This window comes from Molothrus aeneus, chromosome 9 (assembly GCF_037042795.1).
Source record: "Molothrus aeneus isolate 106 chromosome 9, BPBGC_Maene_1.0, whole genome shotgun sequence".
Classification (NCBI taxonomy): domain Eukaryota; kingdom Metazoa; phylum Chordata; class Aves; order Passeriformes; family Icteridae; genus Molothrus; species Molothrus aeneus.
The window spans coordinates 12,162,492-12,185,175 of record NC_089654.1 but is presented as its reverse complement, the minus strand read 5'-3'; the positions used below and the strand labels follow the sequence as shown (position 1 = coordinate 12,185,175).

Genomic DNA, 22,684 nt, shown 5'->3' with positions numbered 1-22,684 from the left:
GACACTTTCTCCAACTACAACAAATCCTATTTTCAGACTCCCTTGAATGTGCACCTTCTAAGGAAGCATCTGCCAACACTAATTAATGCACACTAGATCAACCAATCCAAATAAGCCTCAGCAACTCAGGATACTAAGGACCCAAAAATTACTTCAAATTAACTTTTTTAAGAGAGTTAACAACTGAAATAAAATTGCTATTAGCCTTGGTTTTAGAAAGAAAAATAAACCGTGTACTTGAAAAAAAGAAAAATTGATTTAATCCTTTCATCCCAAGTATATTGCACACTACAGGCTACCCCATTCTTCAGTTTCTCACACATGATACTTGGGATACAAAAATCGTGGTATGCAACAACCATTGTTTGTGGAGAATATATGTGGAACAGTCACCTTGCTGGCTATGAAATGCCACTATCAGTGAGTGTTTCACTACACATGGGGTACCTACCCTTACTCAGGGAAATGCTATATGGTGTTTCAGGTGCTGGTTGGGTGGTGTTCAGGGTTTTTGAATGCAGGGCAGCAGGGTGTGAACGTGGCAGTTTGTCCTTGATAAAGCAATCAGGCATGACTAAACAAGATTGTTGTTTGTACAGCTCCTCCCTTGGGTAAGCCAGAATTTCCAGGGCAACAAGCACAAGGCATTTCCCCTTCCACACCCAAGGGGATCAACAACAGATCTCTATTTTCACTGTTCAAATAATAGAGCAATTAACTGGAGAAGCCTGAAGGAAACAAATCATGCCATCCAAGAGTCAATTGCTGAGCAATCTGACAAATGAAGGGTTGAGATTCTGCACCTCATGAGGAGATTAGTGCTGCTATTTGCCCAGTTTGGCTGCTGAACAGTAAGTGGCTGTACGACAAACTCCCTGGTTCTGTAGGATGTGTTCAGTAAGCAATACAGTAAGAACTACTCATGTCAGCAGCAAGAGGGGACTAGCACTTACTGACTGGAAAACTGTCTCTTAATTATATTTACTGTATCATGTTCATGACACATATTTTTTAGGTCTAGCACATGAGTTCAAGTGCACAGAATTTCACCCTAAGTTATAGCAAATTTCACTGTTAAAGGAAAACCTATTTGATCCCAAAAAGGTCTGCTTCTGGTGAGTCAGACTAGCATATAAGATGCACATACTAGAAAAGAACAGAGTGCATTTCTTCCAATAAGCTTCAGGAAGCTTCCAGCACAGCTACTGCAAAAATGGCTGAGTGAAAGAATGGAATGCTAACCCCCTCAGGACAGCAGAAAGCTGAGGAGCAAACAGAGTACCACTGCATGGCAGGAAGGACAAAGGGTTGTAATGTAGCTTGACCTACTCTTCCATCAGCTTGAGGTTATCCTAAGGCTTGATGTTGGTGAGATCATAAAAGGATCTTTAGAAGCAGAGGTTTTCAGATTTGCTGGATGAATTCCAAAGTAATGACTTCTACTTTCTATGGCACCTAAGCAACCTTCAAGAGATCAAAAATCCATCCCACAGTTTCATGAATGACCATTTTATTTTCATGTATTTCAGTAGTTACAAATATAGTAGTTGACTGAGTATTTGCTTCCTTCTCCCAAGCAGCTTTATTAAATAATCAAGTGGGTTTTAAAACATAGCTTTTAAGCACATTTTTGATTAGAAAAATATTTTTTGTGAATCCTGGGTTAGACAGATATTAATGCTTCCTCTCATACTTTGAAGTACGTTTACATGCTGGTTTCTGAAACATATACTTTTTTATCTCTCCATAAGAAAAGAAATACAAGCATTTATTTCATACCAGTTCTATAAGTTTTGTATTTTGAGCTTGAAAACAGTTGGAAAAGTTTAGTTTGCTATACACATATATATATATATACACCTCTAAATACACAAGATACTGCAATTCCTCAATTTAACACTACTCCTCTTACCTGAAGATGGTTACAAAAAAAAAAATAGTCTTAGCTGCTGTAACTTTTTTTTACAAGTTGGATATGGTTACAAGATCGTGGATTACAAAATGCTTGATTCCATTAGCTTTTAAACGGACAAATAGGTATTTTAGGTTGATATGCTTTAAAGTCGTGTAGCTTGTAGCATTTGCCATCATAACAAAATATAAGAGAAAGTTAAAAACCAACTTTACACTTTTTACTTAAAAATCACATAAGAAATGCAATACGGAACATACTGAAATGGAAATTTTTCAACAAACAATATATAGTATTAACAATATGCAGAAGCACTAAGCAGCAATTTTTTTTCTTTGTAATACTGCTCCAGCAATTGTTTACTTCCTGTAAATTTAGGACTACAACTAACTGGTACTGCATGAAAAGATCTGCAGTTGAAAAACTGACTTGAACAATAACCCACAGAAATTCTACTCCTTTAAAAAATGGGATTATTCTTACACTCATGTAAAAATTACTGTAAATTAAATCCCAACTTCCATATGATTTACTTTCTGCAGTCACATATACAACACTGCTATTTTGTAGGCTACCTAACAGAGCAGGTGACCTCTACATTTCCACAGGCAAAAGGCTGACGGCAAATCTTGAAATACTTTCTTATGAAAAACAACAACAACAAAAAAATCCCAACCCCCAAACCCTTTGAAAGTGTTGATAAAGCACTGTATTATGGTTTTAAACTCAAGTAATAAAGCATGCCCACAAGGCATTTCTTCCACCAATCCATGCTGCAACCAAGGGAACCAGCCCTATTACTGTATTATAAAACTAGACTATTACAGAGGGCTCTCCATCTCTCTATGCACCTTTGAACTCTAAAGACAACTGACTCATATTTGAATTTTGAAAAAGTAACTCAATTCAAGCATAGAAAGTCTCTGGGCAACCCCTATCCCACACTGACTCTTAAACAAACTTTGCTTTAGATACGACCTAGTTTTTTTTTTTTTTTCTTCATGGGAGTAAAGTTTGGCCTTTGAAAATAATGAATACTTGTGATCAGCATGATCCTTAAATACCTTTTCCTAGCCAAATGCTTTTACAGGGTTCTTTGTGCATCTTTCCAATGGTCAGGCACAGACCTGCTCCATAGGGATTTGTCACATGAGCACCATCTTTAGAATAAGCCTCATTTACAGAATATGACCCATAGCAAAAAATGCCAAGCCCAAGTTCAAAGAATGATTTTGCTTACAAGAAACCTCCTGGCATCATGTAGTCCAGCGCCCCTGCTCACACATGGTCAGCTGGAGCAGGCTGCCCTGCACAATGTCCAGTCAGGCTGAGTATCCAGGGATAGCAACTCCTCAAACTCTTTAGGAAACCTGTTCCAGTGTTTGATCGTCCTCTTAGTAAAAATCTGTTTCCTTGTGTTCAGATGGAACCCCTAACTAACTTGTGTCCATTTAGTCCTGTGACTGAAAGCTACTGAGAAGAGTCTGACTCCTCCCTCTTCATTCCCTCTTGCCAGGTGCCAAGATCTCCCCCAACTCTTTTCTTCCCCACGCCTGCAAGTTCCAGCTCTCTCAGCTTCTCACACGTGGTTCTGTGCTAGAGCTGCTCCACTAAGTTTATATCCTTCAAGTACCAGGGAGTCCAGCACTCCAGATGGATGCTTATCAGTGCTGAGTAACAAGGAAGGATCATCTCCCCTCACCTGCTAGCAAAGCTTTGGCCTCTGTTGCCACAAGGCTGCATTGCCAGCTCAGTCAGTTTACTGACAGTCTGCTGGCCACTTACTCCCCAGTGCAGCATTGCCCCTTACAGAACTTTTTGAGAATCCTGTGTCCAGTTCTTCAGCCTGTCAGGGCCCTCAGAAAGGCAGTACCATCAGCTGGTGGCACTGCTACTCCTCCCAGTTTATATGGTTTGTAAACTCCATCCCATAATTCAGGTTATTAATGATGATGACTAGTACTGGCCCCAGTAATCAGCCACAGGGTACACCACTACTGAGTTGCCTCCAAGTGGACTTTGTGCCACTGATTAAACCCCCTGTGCCCCCTCATTCAGCCAGCTTTTAATCCATCTCACTTCCCACTTATCTAGCCTGTACTTCACCAGTCTGCCTACTGATATAAAAGGTAAACAACACAGACTGTTCTCCCAAATCCCCAAAGCTTATTGGAGATGGCACTAAGACTGGTCAAGCAAGATTTCCCTGTTGTACAACTGTACAATGCTGACTACCCCGACCACCTTTTAGAAATGCTCTCCAGGAAAATTCTTTTCCATCATATTATCAAGGGCTTAGGTGAAGCTGATTAGCCTGTGGATTCCCAAATCTACCTTCTTGGTTTTCTTGAAGAGTGGTATTTTCTCTTTTTTAGTCTACTGGAACATCTCTTAATCTCCCTGGCCATTCAAAGATAAACAAGAGTGGCCCTGCAATGGCATTAGCCAGCTCCCTCAACACTTTGGGTGCAATCTGTCAGGCTCACAGAATTCCAGGTAAAGTGCACCCTAACCCAATCCTCCACCACCAAGGTTCCAGATTTCCCCACTCGTCTCAGGGGCCTGGAATTCCTGCATGGTTGTTTTACTGGTAGTGACTGATGCAAAGGCAGCACAGAGTATCTCAGCCTTCTCCATGTCATCGGTCACCAGCTTCCCTGCCCCATTCCACAGCAGGCTCATCTTTGCTGTTCTTGTCCTTCAAGAACCCTTCTTGCTATTCTGCCTGAAGGCTGAGGAACCATCCCACAGCAAATGGCTACTCTGGCTCCTCAGGCCATGTGTCCTTTGCCACACCCACAATGCAGTCCTGACACTTCTGGAGGCAATAAAGAGAATGCTTTCATTGCACAGGGGAGCTGGTCAGGAGTCCAAGCTGATTTTTCTGGCCTATGCTTTGTGCAGTGGAAGGCAACATACTGAAATGATCTCTCTCATGTGCTCTTTATTTATACCTTTGTGTATCTCTACTATGATTTAAAATTTCTGTATAAATGTGTAATGTTACAGACACGGTGAGGATATAAGAAATAACGTACTTGGAGGCTCGAGTACTGTATCAGAAATATGCACTGGCTTTGTAAAAAATTACTGTAATTATATTAAGCAAAATAATGACTAAACATTGCTGATTAGGAAGATGTAAAACAAAATGAGTGGTTTTCCCTGTAATTTTTACTGCAGAATTCATCTGTATGACTTCTACTTAAACCCTTTTCTTCTCATGCAGCATTACAGTATTTTCCCCCCACCCATCCCACAAAACAAAAAAAACCAAAGATTCCACTAGGTGTTACAGATTGCACTTTTAAAGCAGACTCGCCAGTCTTCTGCATTTCCAGTGTCCTATTTTAATCTGTTGACATACACAGTCTTCCATTTTATGAAACTGGAAGGTTTCGCCTAAGTACTTCTTTTGATGCTGGAGAAATGTTATCTGGGAAAATTACTTCAAACTCTATAATTAAGTCTCCCCGTTGGTCAGGATTTTTGGGAAATGGCAAACCATATCCTATAATTCTTCTTCTCATCCCAGGCTTTACCACTTCATTGACTGTCATGGGTATGGTTCTTCCTTCTATCGTTGGCACGTTGAAAGAGCTGCCACACAAAGCCTAAAGAAAGATTGTAATATGACAAAAAGAAATTGGTCAGAACTGTTTTGTACCTATAAATGAATTTAGATTATTTAAAAGTGACTAAATACTTGAGAAATGGTATTCTAAATACCATTTCTCCTATGCACTTCTCAGATTTCAAAATTTTAATACTGTGTTCCTCCCTTAAAAAGAGAAAACTTTAATTTGTTGTTGAGTATCACTGAATTTATGAATGTTACACAATGGCTACTGGAGGGTGATTGAGCTTTTATGTCCTTCAAAGACTTTATCAAATAATAAAGAGAGCTAAGCAAAATGAACTCCTCACTCATACTTCTCTACGGATTTAAGTCTTCTAAATTTCCATTGGAAATTTAGAATCCCATTTCACTTTTTGTTTGTTTACATTGCACAGGACTTTTTTCCTAATACCTCTAATTATCAACCTCTATTATATCAAATTTCAGAACATTTTAGTGTCTATAAGCAGAGGCATACAGAATCACAGCTGTCTTATGTGAATATTTGTGGTGCCTAAAGAAATTCAAGCAACAATATTGTTGCACCAAAATTCGAACATTACAGACCTTCTGCTTTATCCAACAGTTTATTTTCATTACGAGGATCTCTGAGAGTAAGACTTTGATTCCTGCAACTTCACCTGATTCAGCACACTTAGTATACACTGATAATGTCCAATTTACATAACAATGCAATGAGTCTAAATAGGCTTTTATCTGTGAAGGAACTGTATTACCCACATTAACATTAAATATTGTCTTTTCTCCCTTCCTCACTACTTTAAGCGCTTCACCTCACTTCACACTTATTGTAGAATCCCTTAAGGTAGCTTAATTTACACGAAGTTCATAATGAAATCAAGAGTTTATTTCTCTACCTGATGCTAATCAAGAAGAAAAAAATACCTTACACACACAGCTACCATACAGCTTTAACCATTGTATCATATTGAAATAACATCAAACACTTGGAGTTCTACAGCAAAAGAAACTTACCTCCCTTAAGCTGATCTTAACAGGATAGACAATATTTGATCCATCTCTCTTGAAATGAGAGTGAGGTTTATCTTTAATGATAAAAACAATATCAGCTGGAATCGTGTTGGGTGTTTCATCGCCTTCTTTTGGAAAAGTGATCTTGGTGCCTTCTTTCCATCCTCTTTTGATCTCAATAGTAAGGATTTTGTCCTCTGTTCGGACGCTTCTGCCGTCTGGGTTAAGCCTTTTACGGGAAATCCTCATTCTTTTTGTGCAGCCATGATAGATCTCTTCCAGTGACACTTTAAGTTCATGGATTACAGGGGGATCTTGTTTGCGACGTAACTGGCTGCCAACTGTATTCCTTTCCCTTGGAAAACCATTCATACTAAAACTAGTGAAGGATCCAAATGGGTCACCATCCACCTCCATGTCTTCAGTGTCTCTGCCACCAGGCATCCTCCTCCCAAAGAAGATCTCAAAAGGATTTGTGCCACCAAAGAAAGCTGCAAATGTAGCATGTGGGTCTCCATGGAAGGAGTACCGGAAGGTACCACCCTGGCCATCAGATCCTCCAGCTCCTCCTTTAAGACCTAAATAGGAAAAATAATGCAAGTTAAAAACAAATTGGGACTTAGTATAAGCTTTCCTGCTGTACAGTGTAATGATATCAGGACTGATGAGTCAGAAAGATATTTGCAGTAGAGTGAAAGGTCTGCTTTTCAGGGAGGATTCACCATGAGAATGTGAGGTACTAACTAGCAATTCAATAGCTTGAACAGCAAGGTTTCTGAAGCTCTAGAATGACTTCAGAAGAACAGGTACTCTGACACTGGCAATTTCATTTCATGTGATTGAAACCAGTTATTTTAATCAATTAGCATCTTAAGAGCAGAAGACAGGTTTGCTTGATTTGAACTCTTCTTGCTCTGCAAAGTGTTTTGGGAATTGCATCCTTCTACAAGGTCACTTCTGGGGAAAATTACTCACTATCGTATGTGACATATTCCATAGCCTCTATAGCTCAGCTGTAACTCGGTGTTAATTAGTTTTACCAATTTTCCTGCAATTTGTTCCGAGTAAATGGTAAATGGTACAAAGCAGGTACAAATCCTGGAAGTCTCTTCAATGCAGCCACAAATAAAAGCATCATGGAACTTACCAAGATCCATTTGGGTACAAAACCCCTTGTATACACTATCACTGTGTCTGTGCAAAAAATCAAAAGGTTCTCAAGAGTTTTGTTCTATCTTTCACATGGTGAGATCTAAATCTCATTTCTTCATGCCAAGAACTCTCACTGAAAATTCTCTTGTACTTCCTGTGCTCCCATTTCAAATCAAGCTAAAATCATTTTTTTTTCAATGCCTCTTTCCCAATAAGTGAACGATTACTTCCTTGTAACGGTGCTCTTCTGCACTAACCATTTCAGGGTGCTTTCTCAGACTATTAGAAGGCTGAAAGTCTTCTTAATGTACTTTTGTCTTAAACAGTCTTAAAATCTTAAACTTAAAAAGCATGTTTTCCAAACTTTTTTTCTTCAGTCTTAGACCAACTCAAAACTACAGCTGCTATCATACTTTTATAACCACAGAAAAACGAAGGCTTACATTATGAGGGAGGCATTCTATAAATTTGAAAGAGGGGTTTGTAGGGGTTTTTTTTAGCTCAGTGTTCTCATGCATAACCTTAATGTTGGGTACCGACACTAACCAGCTAAGACATTAGACATTTCAATACCAGAGCAAAATTACATAACAAACTGTAGTTTGTTGGATGTCAAACATCCTTCTGACACACTACTGTTAATGCCAAATATGCAGATCAGGGGATTCAATCTGTGATAGCAGAAGGACACCTCCTGGTATAGCTGGCCAGAAGTTACTGAAGGTACATCCAGTTCCTGGCTGCAAAAACACTGAAGATTCCTCCTTCTTACAAACCCCAACCCTTTGCATTTCCATTAAAACCCTCTTAGAAGAGCTTAGAGTAACTGAGGCATCAGGAGATATTCCCACATTCAACATTTTAAAAGATCATACTTTATATCTTTGCCCAAAATACTAAATAGTGCTATTTAATTGTAAAATAATTATAAAAAACATGGCCCCGAGCAAATAACAATGAGCAGGCCTACTTGTCACAACGGAAGTAGTTATTTTAAAAGGAATTCCTGATACCATACACATTTATGGGAAGGGATGTTAATGACTTCCTCTGTTGCTCAATCATAAGACTTAAAGTCATGTCGGTCAAAAATCTAAAAAAATAAAAAAATCATCCTCTCCAGATAACCATTTTAGGATAAATGTGACATTTCTGAGGCCTCATTCTCTTGGCATGTTATCACTGTTTACAATTAAAGCTAAAAAATTGTTCTGGTATTTCATGACATCAGCCAAATTCTTTCCTCTCTAGGCACAAAGCCAAGGACAACTACAGGCTGGACACCTGGGCTTTTGCTCAGAAGGACTGCTTTGCCTAGATCAAGCAGATTGGCCTTAAGCAAAAATTAAAAAAAAGAATACATGCCTTTTGAATTGCATCTCAAAAACTGCTCTGGCAAAGGAAGGCAGCAGTAAGAGATCACAGAAAGCTATTCATGTGTGATAGAAACTTTTTCTGTTCAGTAACTTTGCCTGCCAGGTATTTGGGGTTTGTACAAAACCCCATTAAATTAAGAAATTAAAACTTTACCAGCATTAAAGCCCAGCAATGCATTTTATACTTAAAATCTCATGAGCAGAACAAAGACATTGTAAATACGCTGTCTAAAGAGGAACACATACTATATCTTCATATGTTTACTTTGCTTCATTCAATATGGTGAAGTGACCAACAAAGTATAACAAAGACATACATACCTTCCTCCCCAAACTGATCATAAATATCTCTCTTTTTGGGATCACTCAGCACTTCGTAAGCTTCTGCAACCTCTTTGAATTTTTCTTCTGCATGGGGAGATTTGTTCTTATCTGGATGCCATTTCAGAGCTTGTTTTCTGTAAGCCTTTTTGATATCCTCGTCAGAAGCCCCTTTTTCAATTCCCAGGATAGAATAGTAATCTTTCCCCATCCTGAGTGTTGGAGGAATTCAGATTTTCTTCGCTGTAAAGGAAGCAGCGTCCAGCGTCTTAGCAAGGTGGAGATGCTAGAGAAGGAAAAATAAAAATCAATCTTTGAATCGAAACAAACAAGAGCTGCTACAAAACAACAAACTCTACGCTACACCCAGGAAAGCCCAGAGAGCGTGTCCGTGTTTCATTCCCTGCCCCGTGGCTCATTTATAACGCAGCGCACAGCGGGCACGCAGAGCCCTCCCCCGCAGGCCGTGTCCGCGCTCTTTCTAGAACGCCGAGCCCCGCACGTCACTTCCCCGCCGCCCGGCCGCGCTCTCGCTGTCCCGCGCCTGCGCACGCAGCGCCCGGCGCCAGCCCGGCCCGGCAGCGCCCGAGCGGAGCCGAGGGTGAGAGCGGAGCGGGAACAGCGCCGTGCGCCAGCCCGGCACAATCCAGCCGCTCCCAGGGCCCATCTGCCCCGAGCGACATGCTGAGGCCCACCTAGAGTAATTATAGCATTTTACTTCACTGTTTCTATAGAGACAGCTGAACATAACTCTTTTCCAAATATATCAACATGGAGCTGTACCCTTTCCAGCAAAGGCTATGAAGAATTTTACACCCATATCAACGACAAAGCTTCTGAAAGCAAAATTTCCTTGCTTTAAAAATAAAATTAAGCCACCCTCAACCACAGCTGAACATAGCCATATACTATTAAGCAGTAAGAATGAATCTGAGCAAAAAAATACCACTTTGTTTACCACAACTCGAGCCACTAAATTAAAGCAGATCAAAATGTAAATCCTGTCTCAGTCTTCTTCTATGGAATAGGAAATACCAAGATTATTATACAAGTATGGCAATATACCAAACAAATAGCTTTCATCTGATGAGATGCTAATAACAGAAAAATACTTGTTTCTTACACATTTGTTTTAAAATATATAAAACAAATTCTACTACTGAAGTATTTCTCATGCTCCATAGAGAAAACGCTATGAAGTTTTAGCCTGCAAGATTTCTTCCATACCTCTGTTAAGAGCTATAGGTCAAAAAATTAGCTACGTTTATCAGTAGGGCAATGAACCACAGGACAGATTACCACAACTGAAAAATTACTCCTCCCTGGAACAAAGTATTAGAATACAACACTTTGGGTCATATCTAGAGGTTGTCTGTATGAAGACAATTCTAGGCTGAATTATGAAGGAGGCAATTAAGCTCAGCTGCCTTCCTTCTAACAATAAAACCCACTAATCCTCTGACTCAGGGAGCATTATATTTGAAGCCGTTTTCTAGAACCTGCTCAAACTTACAAGAGACTGATAAGACAGGAGGGAAAATGCTTCCTTAACCAGAAAGTACTAGAAAAATATTTGGGACTTTACTTTCACTTTCTTAGCTTGCGTCATGCTCCTAATCCTCACACCATTATCTTTCCTTTTCCAATGTCAGCAATAGAACGTACTAGATTCCTTCCAGTGTTTCCACCTTGATGTCTTCCATCAGTACGCCCATTTCCCAGAATCCTTGCATTTCAGAGGCTGCTGCTTTGTGTCCGAGTCCCGCAGGTCCCTGCAGTGTTTGTAACCGCGGCCCCTGGGCTGGGAGCTCACGGCTTTGCCCCGCAGCAGTCAGAGCACAGAGCCCCAGCGATCCTGCACAGCCACAGCTGGGAGCCATGACAAACCAGCAGCAGTGAGTCCTGCAAATCACTCAAGCCTTCCAGAAGCATTAAACTACACAGCTAGGAAATTAGTAAGGCCATAACCCAAGCCTTGATTAAGCATGCTTCTGTAAGAAAGCTAAGGAAATTCTCAGATATATAAACCCAGTAACATACTTGGCCAGGAAGCCACCTCAAAAACATAACAGAAAAAACCCCCTCACCATCACTTAACTTTCTCCCTCACTCTACCACATTAATTCTCCAAATGATATATCACATTATGACTCAATTAACCTTTTACATAATCAGTTATTTGTTTATACAATCTTCAAATACAACAGCTACATTCCATTTCAGGCATACACAGAAAAAAGTTATCATCCTTCCAGTATCAAGTGGTATCTCTGAAGCTCTTGGTTATAGTCAACCCTGTAAAACAATTTTCCACCAAAATAGGCAGTCTCAGACGTGACTTTCTGTTCTTATAAGCTACTTGAGGGTAATGTCATGGAACTCCTATTCTGTACTGAGAAAGCTAACAGCCTGTGTTTGTCCAGTGCTTTTGTACATCACTGGTTTTTGTTACAGTATAAACTAGGGGGGGAAGGAAATTTCAGTTCAAGCTTTTTTATGTTGACTGGGGGAAAAAAATGGTACATTTTCAAATGTAACAAATTACTAAAATGCCAAATAGACTATTAAAAAATGTTATTGTCAGGAAAACTGAATAAAATTTTGAAAAGATGCAAAACTTGCCTAATATAAGCAATCTCTTACCTAGAAGATTTTTTACGTTCTTTGATCAAAACCTATGATGTCCACTTTCAATACTAGACTTCCTTTTTTCATCTAAAAATGTGTATGAAATACATACTATGAAACTGAAAATTGTTCCTTCAACAGCTGCACTTCAGAGACAGAGTCTGACTAATGCATTCCACTTGAGAATTGTTGCTTTAAAATGTCTTTTCCATTATTCTCTCGAACAACTACAGTTTAAAACTCACATACTCATGGCCAAGAGCTCTACATCTTGTTTGGCAGAAAGTGGGGGCAGGGTCATAGGAACAGTAGTGCTGACATCATCAGCTTTGAATCAGCTCCTTTCTTTAAAAAAGCCTTCACAACAAGTGGGAGAAATTCTGGAAGCATTCGTAATAACATACTGAACTCAAATTATAGATTAATCATAAATTAGCTCCAGCGTGTTAAGGAAAAGCTTCTTGGCAGAACAGTGCCAATATTCCCTGAAGTTGAATAAAAATGCTCATTATTTGCTTTAAATTAAACCATTTCTTCTGTACTGCTCACTTATTAAACCACAGAAACAAAACTGAGAAAGACAGGACTAGATCACGGAACAAACTGAAGAGCAAACAAAACCACAAAGGCAAATTCCAGACAGATCACAACTATAAATACACATGTGCACATAAATGTCAAGGCACAGGAGCCAAATCCCTCCCCAGGAAAAGCTTTCACAATTAAGTGCACAATATTTGCAAACCCACATTAATGAATTGAATAAATTTATACTCATCTACAAGGGTTTGAGGAAAGCACACCCATATACAATAAAATAATTTCCTGTAACATCATACATTGTTTTACCTGGAAAAGAAATCCTACAACTCTTCTTCCCACCATCTTTAAACTGGATGTAGCTGCTGCCTGAGCTCTGTTTGTACTTTATATACAATTTATACTGTGAATAAGAGCTGGTACATGCAAGCCCCATTCATGAACTCTATAATTAAATCGAGTTTCACCACAGAACTATTCAGTAGCTGCTATCATACACAGAAATAAGTTTTGGAGTTTACAAGAGAAGCAACAATTAGTATAGAAAAATATACCTAACAGAAAATGCAAAGTGAAACCTGCAGAGCACCACAGTTCTTTCTAATTGATGGCCCTAAAAGAAAAGCTTCATTTAGTCATACCCTTCATACCACAGTAAGAACCAAATTAATCAAATTCTTACTTGAGTTCTCTGTGGAAACTGCTACTGTGACAGAAGTAAAAAGTTAACTGTACATAAGGATTCTGGGGCTGACTTTACATCTAAATGAATAATCATAAAAGCAAAGTGAAATGCCACATGACTTACAATAAAGGTCTTTTGTGGAAAAGCTTACTTAAAGTACACATTCCAGAAATTACATTAATTATTGAGTGTAAAATCTCAAACCAGAGATACACTGTTACCACTTCTGAATCCCAAAAATGTATTTTTAAGCATGTGATTCACATAGTCTTCAATTTCATTTGGAAAAGACTACATGACAAGATGTTAGCAGTTTTATTAAAATTAGTTTTAACTTTCTTATTGCTTTTTGTAACAATAGACCAAAAGTCAGTAATAAAATGTACAATTGAAAACATTCATCATACTTTAAAACTTACTATAGTTTATAATAAGCTAAGTTATCGGTTGGGTTCTTTTCTTCAGGAAATTATTATTTCCATTACACACTGATCAGAACATAGCAAACTTACATCTCATACCTTATTCCTGTTTACTAAGATGCTCTCAGAATAAACATCCACATTTTAACTTTTCACTACTAAGAGGGAATGAACAACTATGTGGAAGCAAGCAGAGCTCTTGGGATTCAGCAGGGATGTACAGATTGATGAAAACACAGGACTGCACTTAGAAACGCAAAAGGAACCATCCAAAGTAGGGCCAAACAAAGCAACACAAAGAATTTCCATCTACAAGTTAAGACTTCCCCCTTCTAAAAGAATACACATTCCAAAGGTGCTTTTCAATTCCTTACTCAGATTCTGCACCCATTTCAATCCCTACCAACCTATTTCTGTGAAGGGATTCTTGCTCAATTTGAGTGATGATCAGAAAAAATGCCAATCATGCAAAACATTCACCAGGTTCTCTCCTGTAACTGACTATGCCTGTTTAACCCACTACTAGGAGCTTCAAGTAGTTAAGAATGTTCTCACATTCTTTTGTAAGCATCTGCATGGAAAAGTGCAGTGTTTTGGTACAGAGAAATACCCCCTGTTATTAGCAAAAAATCCCCTCCATTCACAACAAAGCTGAAGTTCTCTTTCCTCCAAGAAAATGTTTGATTTTTCACAAGTTCTGCACAATTCACTACTTAAGCTGTAAGTCTGGGGCAAAGAAAACAGAAAAATACCCTAGCCAAACTTCTTTCTTTTAGTTTTACATATAAAAAGCCCGGATTTTTGTCCTAACTACCTGCTGCTCTGATGGTTATCACTCAGGAATTTGCACAAGCCTTAAGGAATTCTGTCCTGAAATAGCCATATGCAAATGAAGAGTTAGACTTAATCACATATTTATCACACTGTACTAGTCAGGTTTCTGACTCACGTGTCACCAACCTTCTCATGTTATTATATAACAAGTAAAGATATTTAAATAATGAACAGCTTAATGCTTTGTGTATGCTCTGCTTCCCTCCAAGACTAGCTGCTTTTAATTTGATTGTGAAAAGTCTTATAGCCCTTCTGGTAACTGTTTTAAGCAAACATACTGCTGCAATCCAAGTATTTCAGATTCTCAAGTGCCAACACACTGAATGTTATCAATACCATCACAAAGGACTGATTTGCTGGATTTACTGGGTGTACATATACTTTATACTTAGCCAGGGGCTTCCATGCCCCACACTGTTTTCTCAGCATGAAGACTATACCACTTAATAAAATATATGTTGTTTATAAAAGGTTTAAAAAGTACTGCTTAATTCTGATCAGTGACAAAAAGACTACAAGATTACTTGGTAGCCAGAAAAAAAAACCCCAAAAAACAACAAGTATTAGGAGATAGTAGGACACAAAAATCCCAGAAAACATTACTGTACTCATGTAAACACATTACCGATAGTCCATCTACACTGTTAACACTCAGCTATTCTGCCTGCTTCAGCCCCCCCAATCATGTGTGTTATTTAAAATAAAAAAATGTTCAGAGACTTTAACAGATAACTTAAAAAATGCAAGCATTTCCACGTGAGAAACAACTGAGGAGGATTGAATTCTTCAGTCTCCAAAAAACACAGAAGGTCAATAAATGATGGAGGAAGGAGGAAATGAATCGTTTAAGGTCTATGCCCATTGCCAGAGGCAAAGTGTAATCAGAAGAAGCTAGTTTAAATAATAAAGTGAAGAAATTCTGTAAGTGATAAGTATTCTCTGCCAAAGGACACTGGAAACTCAATAATGATGTCAGTGGGACACTGAATAAATGCTCCATAAGAGATGCACTGCAAGTTTCTTAACAAAGAAACCAGAACAGGAATGTCAGACAATTTAAAAAATACTAAAAAAATGTGTAGACCTCTACTTGTTTGTCCTGCAGATGTGTTAATTCTAGAAATATTGGAAAATAATGAGTAAGTATACTATACTATAATAAGTATATCTGTATTAATAGTTTTCCACCTAAATAGAGAGGTGGTGTTTACAATAAATACACTTTTTAAAACAGGCATTTAGTTGCACTTGTGAAGATGTTTTCAGTAAACTGAGGCTTAATTTGACATTCCCAGTCAAGAGATTCAGCCCCCCTCCTGCAACACAAAAGGGGCAGAAACATCTCTAAAAACATAAGGACAGAATGGGCAGCTCATTCTGCAGGCCAGCATTCCCCAGGGCACAGCCCAGGGCCAGCTGGCACAAACCAAAGCACCATTTGCTCCGGGCTGGACACAAGGGCAGGCGGCTCAGACCCTGAGAACTGCGATTGGCTCCCTACCAGATCTTCCACCCATGCATCCTGGGGTAGGAGAACTTCTGTGACCTAATACTAGTGCTATGTACCGATTAACAGGAAAAGGACAATGGAAAACTCAGCACAAGTTTCCACAATAAGCCCAGCTGACTTTCCTTGAAGAAACTCGAGTTGAAGAAAGTGTTTTGAAGGCATTTATTTCAACACCCTACATAAGGTCAGTAATTACAATTCTGACCCCCAGGAAACATTAGGATGGGCAGTATGTTTGATTTAATATCTACTTCGATGGCTGTACTATAGTACATCAACTCTTTTAGCCTTTCATCTGTAGAAAAAGGAGGGCATCTACCACCTGTAACTGTTTACTGTTTATCTTAAGCAAAGTAACAATTCCTTCATGCATAATCAAGTAACCCAATGGGGTTTTATCCACCAACTGATACAAGTAATAACCTGCCATCTTAGCAAAGATACAGAAATAATGAATCAGGGCACCTGTAGAATAAAGATATTCCTCACTGATTAGCTCTTGCAAAAATGTCTCTGTGACTCTGGCACAGACACAACTCAGATGTGACCTGATCTGAACCTGAAGTCTGTCCTTCCAATGGTTCTCAGCCTATCATTAGGTATTTGGATTTGTTCTATGAAAAAAAAAAAAACAAAAAAACAAACAAAAAAAAAAAAAAACACAAACAACACCCACTGCCCCAACACACTGCCGGTTTGGAACATTCATTAGTGGAACATAACACACTACAGAAATATTTTCCTAACGGTGAATATACTCTACAGGTTTACACAGAAGGCTGACAAACTCATCTAGAATTTTATCACTACTTCAGTCATGTTCCATAACTAAGGAACAGACAGAAGTCATGTCTGCAAGTTATTTTTTCTTCTTGCAAAAGCATTAGATTTTTTTCTGACATAATTAAAATGCTATCAATGAGAAACAACTGATCGATACAGGCCACACACAAGATAGGGTGGGTGAAAGGTAGGTGGAAGATGCTTGCATAATCCCCATGCAAATTCTGCTTGTGTTTTCTTGAGGTTTTTCCCCATTAATAATGTGAGAAGTTATTAGTTTCCAGTAGAAAATGAACTATTTTTTCAGCCTTGATGAAGAGATGACCTGCAAACACAATAAATCCAGCTGAAAAGCGACTCGGCTACACTGTATTGTTTTAATTGCTCTTACACTCATGCAAGATCAAGGTTATTAATGCACTACCAAATAAGGAACTGCCCACATTTTTGCTGTGGACATGTGATCCTACTGGTCTTACATAAGCCAAAGGAGGTGCTCACACGAGATGCTTTTTCCAGAGTGTGCTCGTCAAAATCCCACCCAGCAGCTCTGATTCATGCAGCCAGTTTTACATGCAAGGCTGAAAACACACACGCTGAACTGTGGTACAAAGACAGGAGTTTAAAAAGGAGATGTCAGCACAATGCTGCTCAACATGAAAGGAGAACAGATGTCAGTAAGAATGTATTTCACCTACAGGAGACAGAAAGACAAGCAGCCCTAGCTATATTTACTACGATCTGCTGTAAGAAAAGTCAAAATAGTTGCTCACTACTCTTTGCAATGTTTCAACCACATCCCATAGCTAAGTTGTGTTTCATAGCTGGTTTCTCCCTTCTTCATCAGCCTAGAAAAGTTTCAAGATAAAAAGCAGTTCAATAGATCTACTTTGCGGTTAATATCTTAAATTACTTTATTCCTCTAGATTAAATAGTGCTTAGCTAGCTAAGAGGTAAAGAAGGTACAACATGGAAGGTACAACTCAGCAGAAAAATATCTGTGTTCTGAAGTGATACCAAATTTCAATATCTATTCTAGTAAGAAACTATCAGAATTCAGACTCAGAAAAGATTTACCTTTCTATGTTTGTGGTTTTTTTAAATTTATGCTATGATACACGAACCATTTATTTTAAAATAAGATGCTCTGACTCACAAATTAAGAAGTACAATTGTTAGCTTAATTAAACAGTATCAGAAAGAATACTACTAGAGATCAGGCCTGGGTAATAAGGAAGTACACCAATCAAGCTTTGTAGCAATCAAGCTTTTCCCACTTCAGGAAGAGAATTCTGAATAATAATTATGCCTTAAATAAAGTACTTACTCACTAATTAACAGGTCTTAAATGCACTCTCTTCAGTGCATTGCTGACAGAGGGATATATCAAGACACTTCCATCCTCTACAGCTACTGCTGCATTAATCATTTGTTCTCCTTTCACAGTCTCTCAGTCCCCACCTCAGCCTTTCTTAACCCCTATTCATATGCAACTTCCATGATACCTCCACTGCCCAACTTTTCAAGCAAGGCCTTTCACTATTCTCCCCCATCAGGGAAGAATTTTGCAGATGCTAACAACAAATTCTCTGTGCTCTCAAAGCTTTCTTTCCCATGACATCGCCACAAAAACTCCCAATCCCCTCGAACAAGTCAGTGCTGAGCACTGATGATACGATCATGCTGACTAATATTATCCAGCTGCCTTTGGCACAACATTCTTTCAACAGAATGATCCAGTCTCACTGCACACAGCAGCTGTATCTAAGGAAGAAGTGAGTGTTCTCTGACTTATCCTCCTATTCGGACATACCCAATGCAACGGTGGCTTAGTGCCATTTGATAGCCTCCTGTAAGGTAATCAAACTTTTAAATCAAATACATATCAAACGAGAAGCACAAGAGTAAAACGTGCAAGGGAAGAGCTCTAAAGATTCTACATTTACACAGCTTCTCTATGAAGTTCTAATACACTAAAACCTTTTTCTAGGAAAGGCAGCATGACTAAATGTAAGCCAAAACCACCAGCTATGACTTTTTTTCCCCCCAAACTCGCTATGTAAAAGCTACCCAAATACTACCCAAATTGTGGATCTGAAAACTATAACTACTACTTTGGTGCACATGTGTTAAATATAAAAACTCACGACAGATCAATAGTTGTTTCGACAGAGAGCACATGCTCAATCTTTTCTCAGAAGTTCTTTAAGAGAGTTTCCTACTGATAAGTCCATTAAAAAAACCTCAAAGAGTTGCAGATCCTGGACACACTTTGCCAGTGCAGGAGTAGCAACTGACAGGATCTGAATCAATTGATCGACATGTCCCAAAGTGAGGAAATCGTCAGACACCGATTGCAGATTTCAGCACAGCAGCAATGACTTGCAGAGAGCATGGCAGGCACATGCACAGCTATCACAGTGGTTATCCTTCTCTCAGAGAACACCACACTTCTATACAGGCGTTCAGGGTACTGAGGCAAAGCTAAACAAAACATGCTACCCAGAGGGTTGCACAGGCAACTTCATAAGAAATGCAATTCTTTACTTATGGACCTTGTGAGAGGTCTCCTTACTTGTACCAGAGAGCCACGTCTTTCAGGGCAGCCTTACCTTCTGGTCTGGTAAGAGCTAAGTTGAAGTGAATTGTAGAAGAGAAAAAAAACCCAAATCAACCCAGCAGAACTCAATGCACTGAGTTATGCAGAGGATTTGTGTCAGTTCCACACTTTTACACTGATGCTTTTGCAATACCTAAACCAATATAGAAATACCCTGAGGACCTTTTGATAAAAGGATTCTTTCACACACAGTATACAATTACTTTTTTCCTCAGAACCATCCATTACTTAAATCTGTGATAACCCACACAAATAAAAGGTTTTCTGACTTGTCAGATATTTACACTCACTGTTTCTCAGTAAGTCCATCTAGTAGAATATTTTAGTCTGATGATTACTGCAAAAAACAACCATTATGGCCTGAAAACCATGGGAGATTTCATAATCTAGCAAACTCAGTTAAGGGAGACATCTTCCTCCAATCTCTAAAAGAAACAGTGAAAGGAGCTTTTAAAAATTCGTATTCTTCTATTTCTTATACTGCCAGCTATCTATTAAGACTCTGAGAGGTAAGATGTTCACTTCTCTACTATTCATCCTTCTTTAGTAAGAATAGTTACTGTATGAAGTGAACCTTATTTTGCACAACAAATGCTCTCATGCTCTAGCAGCCCAAGCAAACAACTCCTTACATCAAGCACATTGAACTTCCTAGAAGGCATCAAGGAAAGAGGCAGTGCAGGTAAGTCCCGCAAGTAAGAACGCAGGACATCCTGTGTGTGCTGCTGGGACACGCCAGCAACGCACTCGGACAAATACTGCAATTAGCACTGTTAAGGGGTTAGATCCTCACTCTACTCCATTAACAGATTAAACAGAATGAATTAATCCCATAGGGATAATTTTCTTAACAGAAATATCATATAATAAAGGGAAATGAAGATAAGAGTGCTTAAGAGATGGGGTTTCCTAGCAGATAGGTTCTAAGTGCCGTCATGGGAAATGCAGACAGACCCAAGTGTTAATAAAGATCATTAGATCAACTTAGGAACAGTGAAAGTAAAGGCAAAATATTTATATAGTGTACAATACTGAGATCGTTCTCCTCTTCAGTTTGCTAAATCTCATGTTGTGACTGTAAACCCTACAGTGACTTCAAGAACTGAGAAGATCGAGGAATAACAGACATACTAAATATCACTCTTAGCTTTCAAATAAAGCATCACCTCAAAGAGTAGCAAAAAGCTGATTAAAACCCCCTGAAAACTAACATTCGCCTATCATCAGTTGTTTATGAATTCAACTAGAACACTTACCATACCAGACAAGCGTGTATTAGCCCAAGGTATTATGAATGCTTAGAAATTACCAGCATTGCATAGCTACTGGCTAGTCTCACAGAACTTAGCAAAGAAACACCAGCACATTCTGTAACTGTAAAACGCAAAGCACACTGACGCTCCCCTTCATCCAGGGACGGGAGAGCCATATAACACATAGCCACTGGCCAGGAGTTGTTTCAATGTGTCACAGTCAACTACTGTTGCTCAACTCAAATTAAACAAGTAAGTACTTGCTACACACAGTCAAACTATTAGTAGTTAAAAGAATGAACAAAGAGTGTTTAGCAACAGCAGCTAAAAGAGCCAAGCATAAGAATTAGATTCCCACTCTCCAAGAGTGATTTTTTTTCCCCAATCCCATCACCTAACACAGCTACATCAATGGAAAGTATAAGCTAATTCTTATGTACAGGCTTTTTCAGCAAAAGTATCAGAGCAGCAAGTTTCACCTGGCTGTAGCAATACACTGTCACCTGCCTAGACGCATATAGGAATTTTTAACTTTGTGGAATATATTACTCTTATAACCCTTCGTAACTCTACTACCTCGATAGTGTTATGGGAGTTAAAAATCAAGCAATTTTTGAGCTTCCTTTAGTGAAGTTACCTGCACTAGAGAATGCAGGATAATCTGAGCTCAGCAACACTTATAGTCTATTAAATTTATCCCAATTACAATGGCCTTAAGGCATCAAGGAACTACAAGGCCGCACTGAAGGACAGGGAAGGGAAAACACTGAGAGCTATTTTCTTATGCGAATCCAAGAGTCCCTACACACAGCCCCAAACCAGACCAAGTCCAAAACAGTTTCTCAAGTAAAAGCACTGACAACACTCACTTAAGGCTGGAAGAGACCTGCCACGCTTCAGTTTAAAAGCAGGTATGCTTAAAAAAAGGTATGGCGTTTATGTAAACCAGGAGCCGATGAAAAAGGAACAGTTGAATGCATAGAAATATTCTTTAAAAATTGTAAAGCATGTCCTCAGAACGGTACAGAACACCGTCGTACAGCCGTTCCGATCCGGTATTATGCAGTCTCTATTGCTAAGATTCCTAGGGAGATGTTCTACGACCTTATCCTGATGTGAAGCCTCTACAACACCGTCATCCCTATTCAGCATGACAGTTCATCCCCACCAGGTCACAGGACCTTAACAGGACCCAGATTAAAGCATTACAGACTCCAATTTTTCATTAAAGCTTGTGCTTGCGCAGCCAAGAAAAAAAGCCCAGCTGAAAAGATCGTACATTAACAACGAACATTTTCAGCTTGGAAATAAACAACCATGGACAACCGCAGGACGAAGCAAGCGAAGCTCCGCGAAAGGAGAGAGCTGATCCCGTTTCGCGGGGTGTGGAACGACCCAAAAATCCGTTCGAAACGAGCGGCCGCGCCCGCAGGATGGCAGCGGGCCGCGAGCAGCGGCGGGACGGGCCGGCTGCGGGCCCTGCCCCTCGGCCCAACGGCTCGGCCGCTCCGCCGCCTCGGCACCGGCCGGCGAGCCGCCCCCCGCCCCTGCCGGCCGGGCTGCCCCGCCAGGCGCCAAGGCGGCTCCCCCGGAAACAGCGCTCGCAGTATTATCTGTGACAACGCCCGGCGACCGCGCACCGCGGGAGCCTCTCCCCGGGACACCGTCGCGCTCCGGCGGGAAGACAGCCCGGCGCCCCGGCCCCCCCGCCTCAGCCCAGGGCAGCGCCGCCACCGCCGCCACAGCCCGGGCAGCAGCCGGGAAAGCAGAGCACCCCTAAAGCGCAGTGCGGCGCGGGCAGGAGGCGCCGCCCCAGCCCCGGGCCCGGGCCGGTCCCGCGTACCCTCCGCACTCACCGAGCGTCGCCGCCGCCTCAGCCCCGGACCCGACAGCGCTCCCGGCAGCCCCCGCAGCGCAGCCTCCGCTCCCCCGCGCGCACCCGCGGCTCCACAGCAAATGACGCGAGAACTGCGCTCTGCCTCCCCCCACCCCCCCCCCCCGCGCTACCCTTCCTTCGCCCCACGTGACTCTCCCGG

The 22,684-nt window shown here is 40.2% G+C and overlaps 1 protein-coding gene across 3 annotated transcripts; it reads right to left on the bottom strand.

The window, feature by feature from the left end:
* Positions 1–1,493: 1,493 nt before the first annotated feature.
* DNAJB4 (DnaJ heat shock protein family (Hsp40) member B4) lies at positions 1,494–22,595 on the bottom strand. Of its 3 annotated transcripts, none has more exons than XM_066555220.1 (4): positions 22,505–22,595; positions 9,374–9,659; positions 6,528–7,102; positions 1,494–5,526 (listed from the first exon to the last, which is right to left on the bottom strand). In XM_066555220.1, the coding sequence occupies exons 2-4, from the start codon at positions 9,582–9,584 to the stop codon at positions 5,293–5,295; spliced, it is 1,020 nt and encodes a 339-aa protein (XP_066411317.1). In that variant the 5' UTR covers positions 9,585–9,659; positions 22,505–22,595; the 3' UTR covers positions 1,494–5,292. The 3 variants fall into 3 exon arrangements, with proteins under 3 accessions (XP_066411317.1, XP_066411319.1, XP_066411318.1); XM_066555222.1 differs by lacking the exon at positions 22,505–22,595 and adding an exon at positions 9,738–9,799; XM_066555221.1 differs by lacking the exon at positions 22,505–22,595 and having other exon boundaries at positions 9,374–9,796.
* Between the last annotated feature and the right edge of the window lie 89 nt (positions 22,596–22,684).

Bases quoted from the DNA above. Each gene is read 5' to 3' on its own strand.
- DNAJB4 (XM_066555220.1), bottom strand. From the start codon at position 9,584: ATGGGGAAAGATTACTATTCTATCCTGGGAATTGAAAAAGGGGCTTCT. The intron at 7,103-9,373 runs GTATGTATGTCT...TTTCCTATTTAG, and splicing joins TGATCAGTTTGGGGAGGAAG to GTCTTAAAGGAGGAGCTGGA. The intron at 5,527-6,527 runs GTAAGTTTCTTT...ATCTTTCTTTAG, and splicing joins TTAAGATCAGCTTAAGGGAG to GCTTTGTGTGGCAGCTCTTT.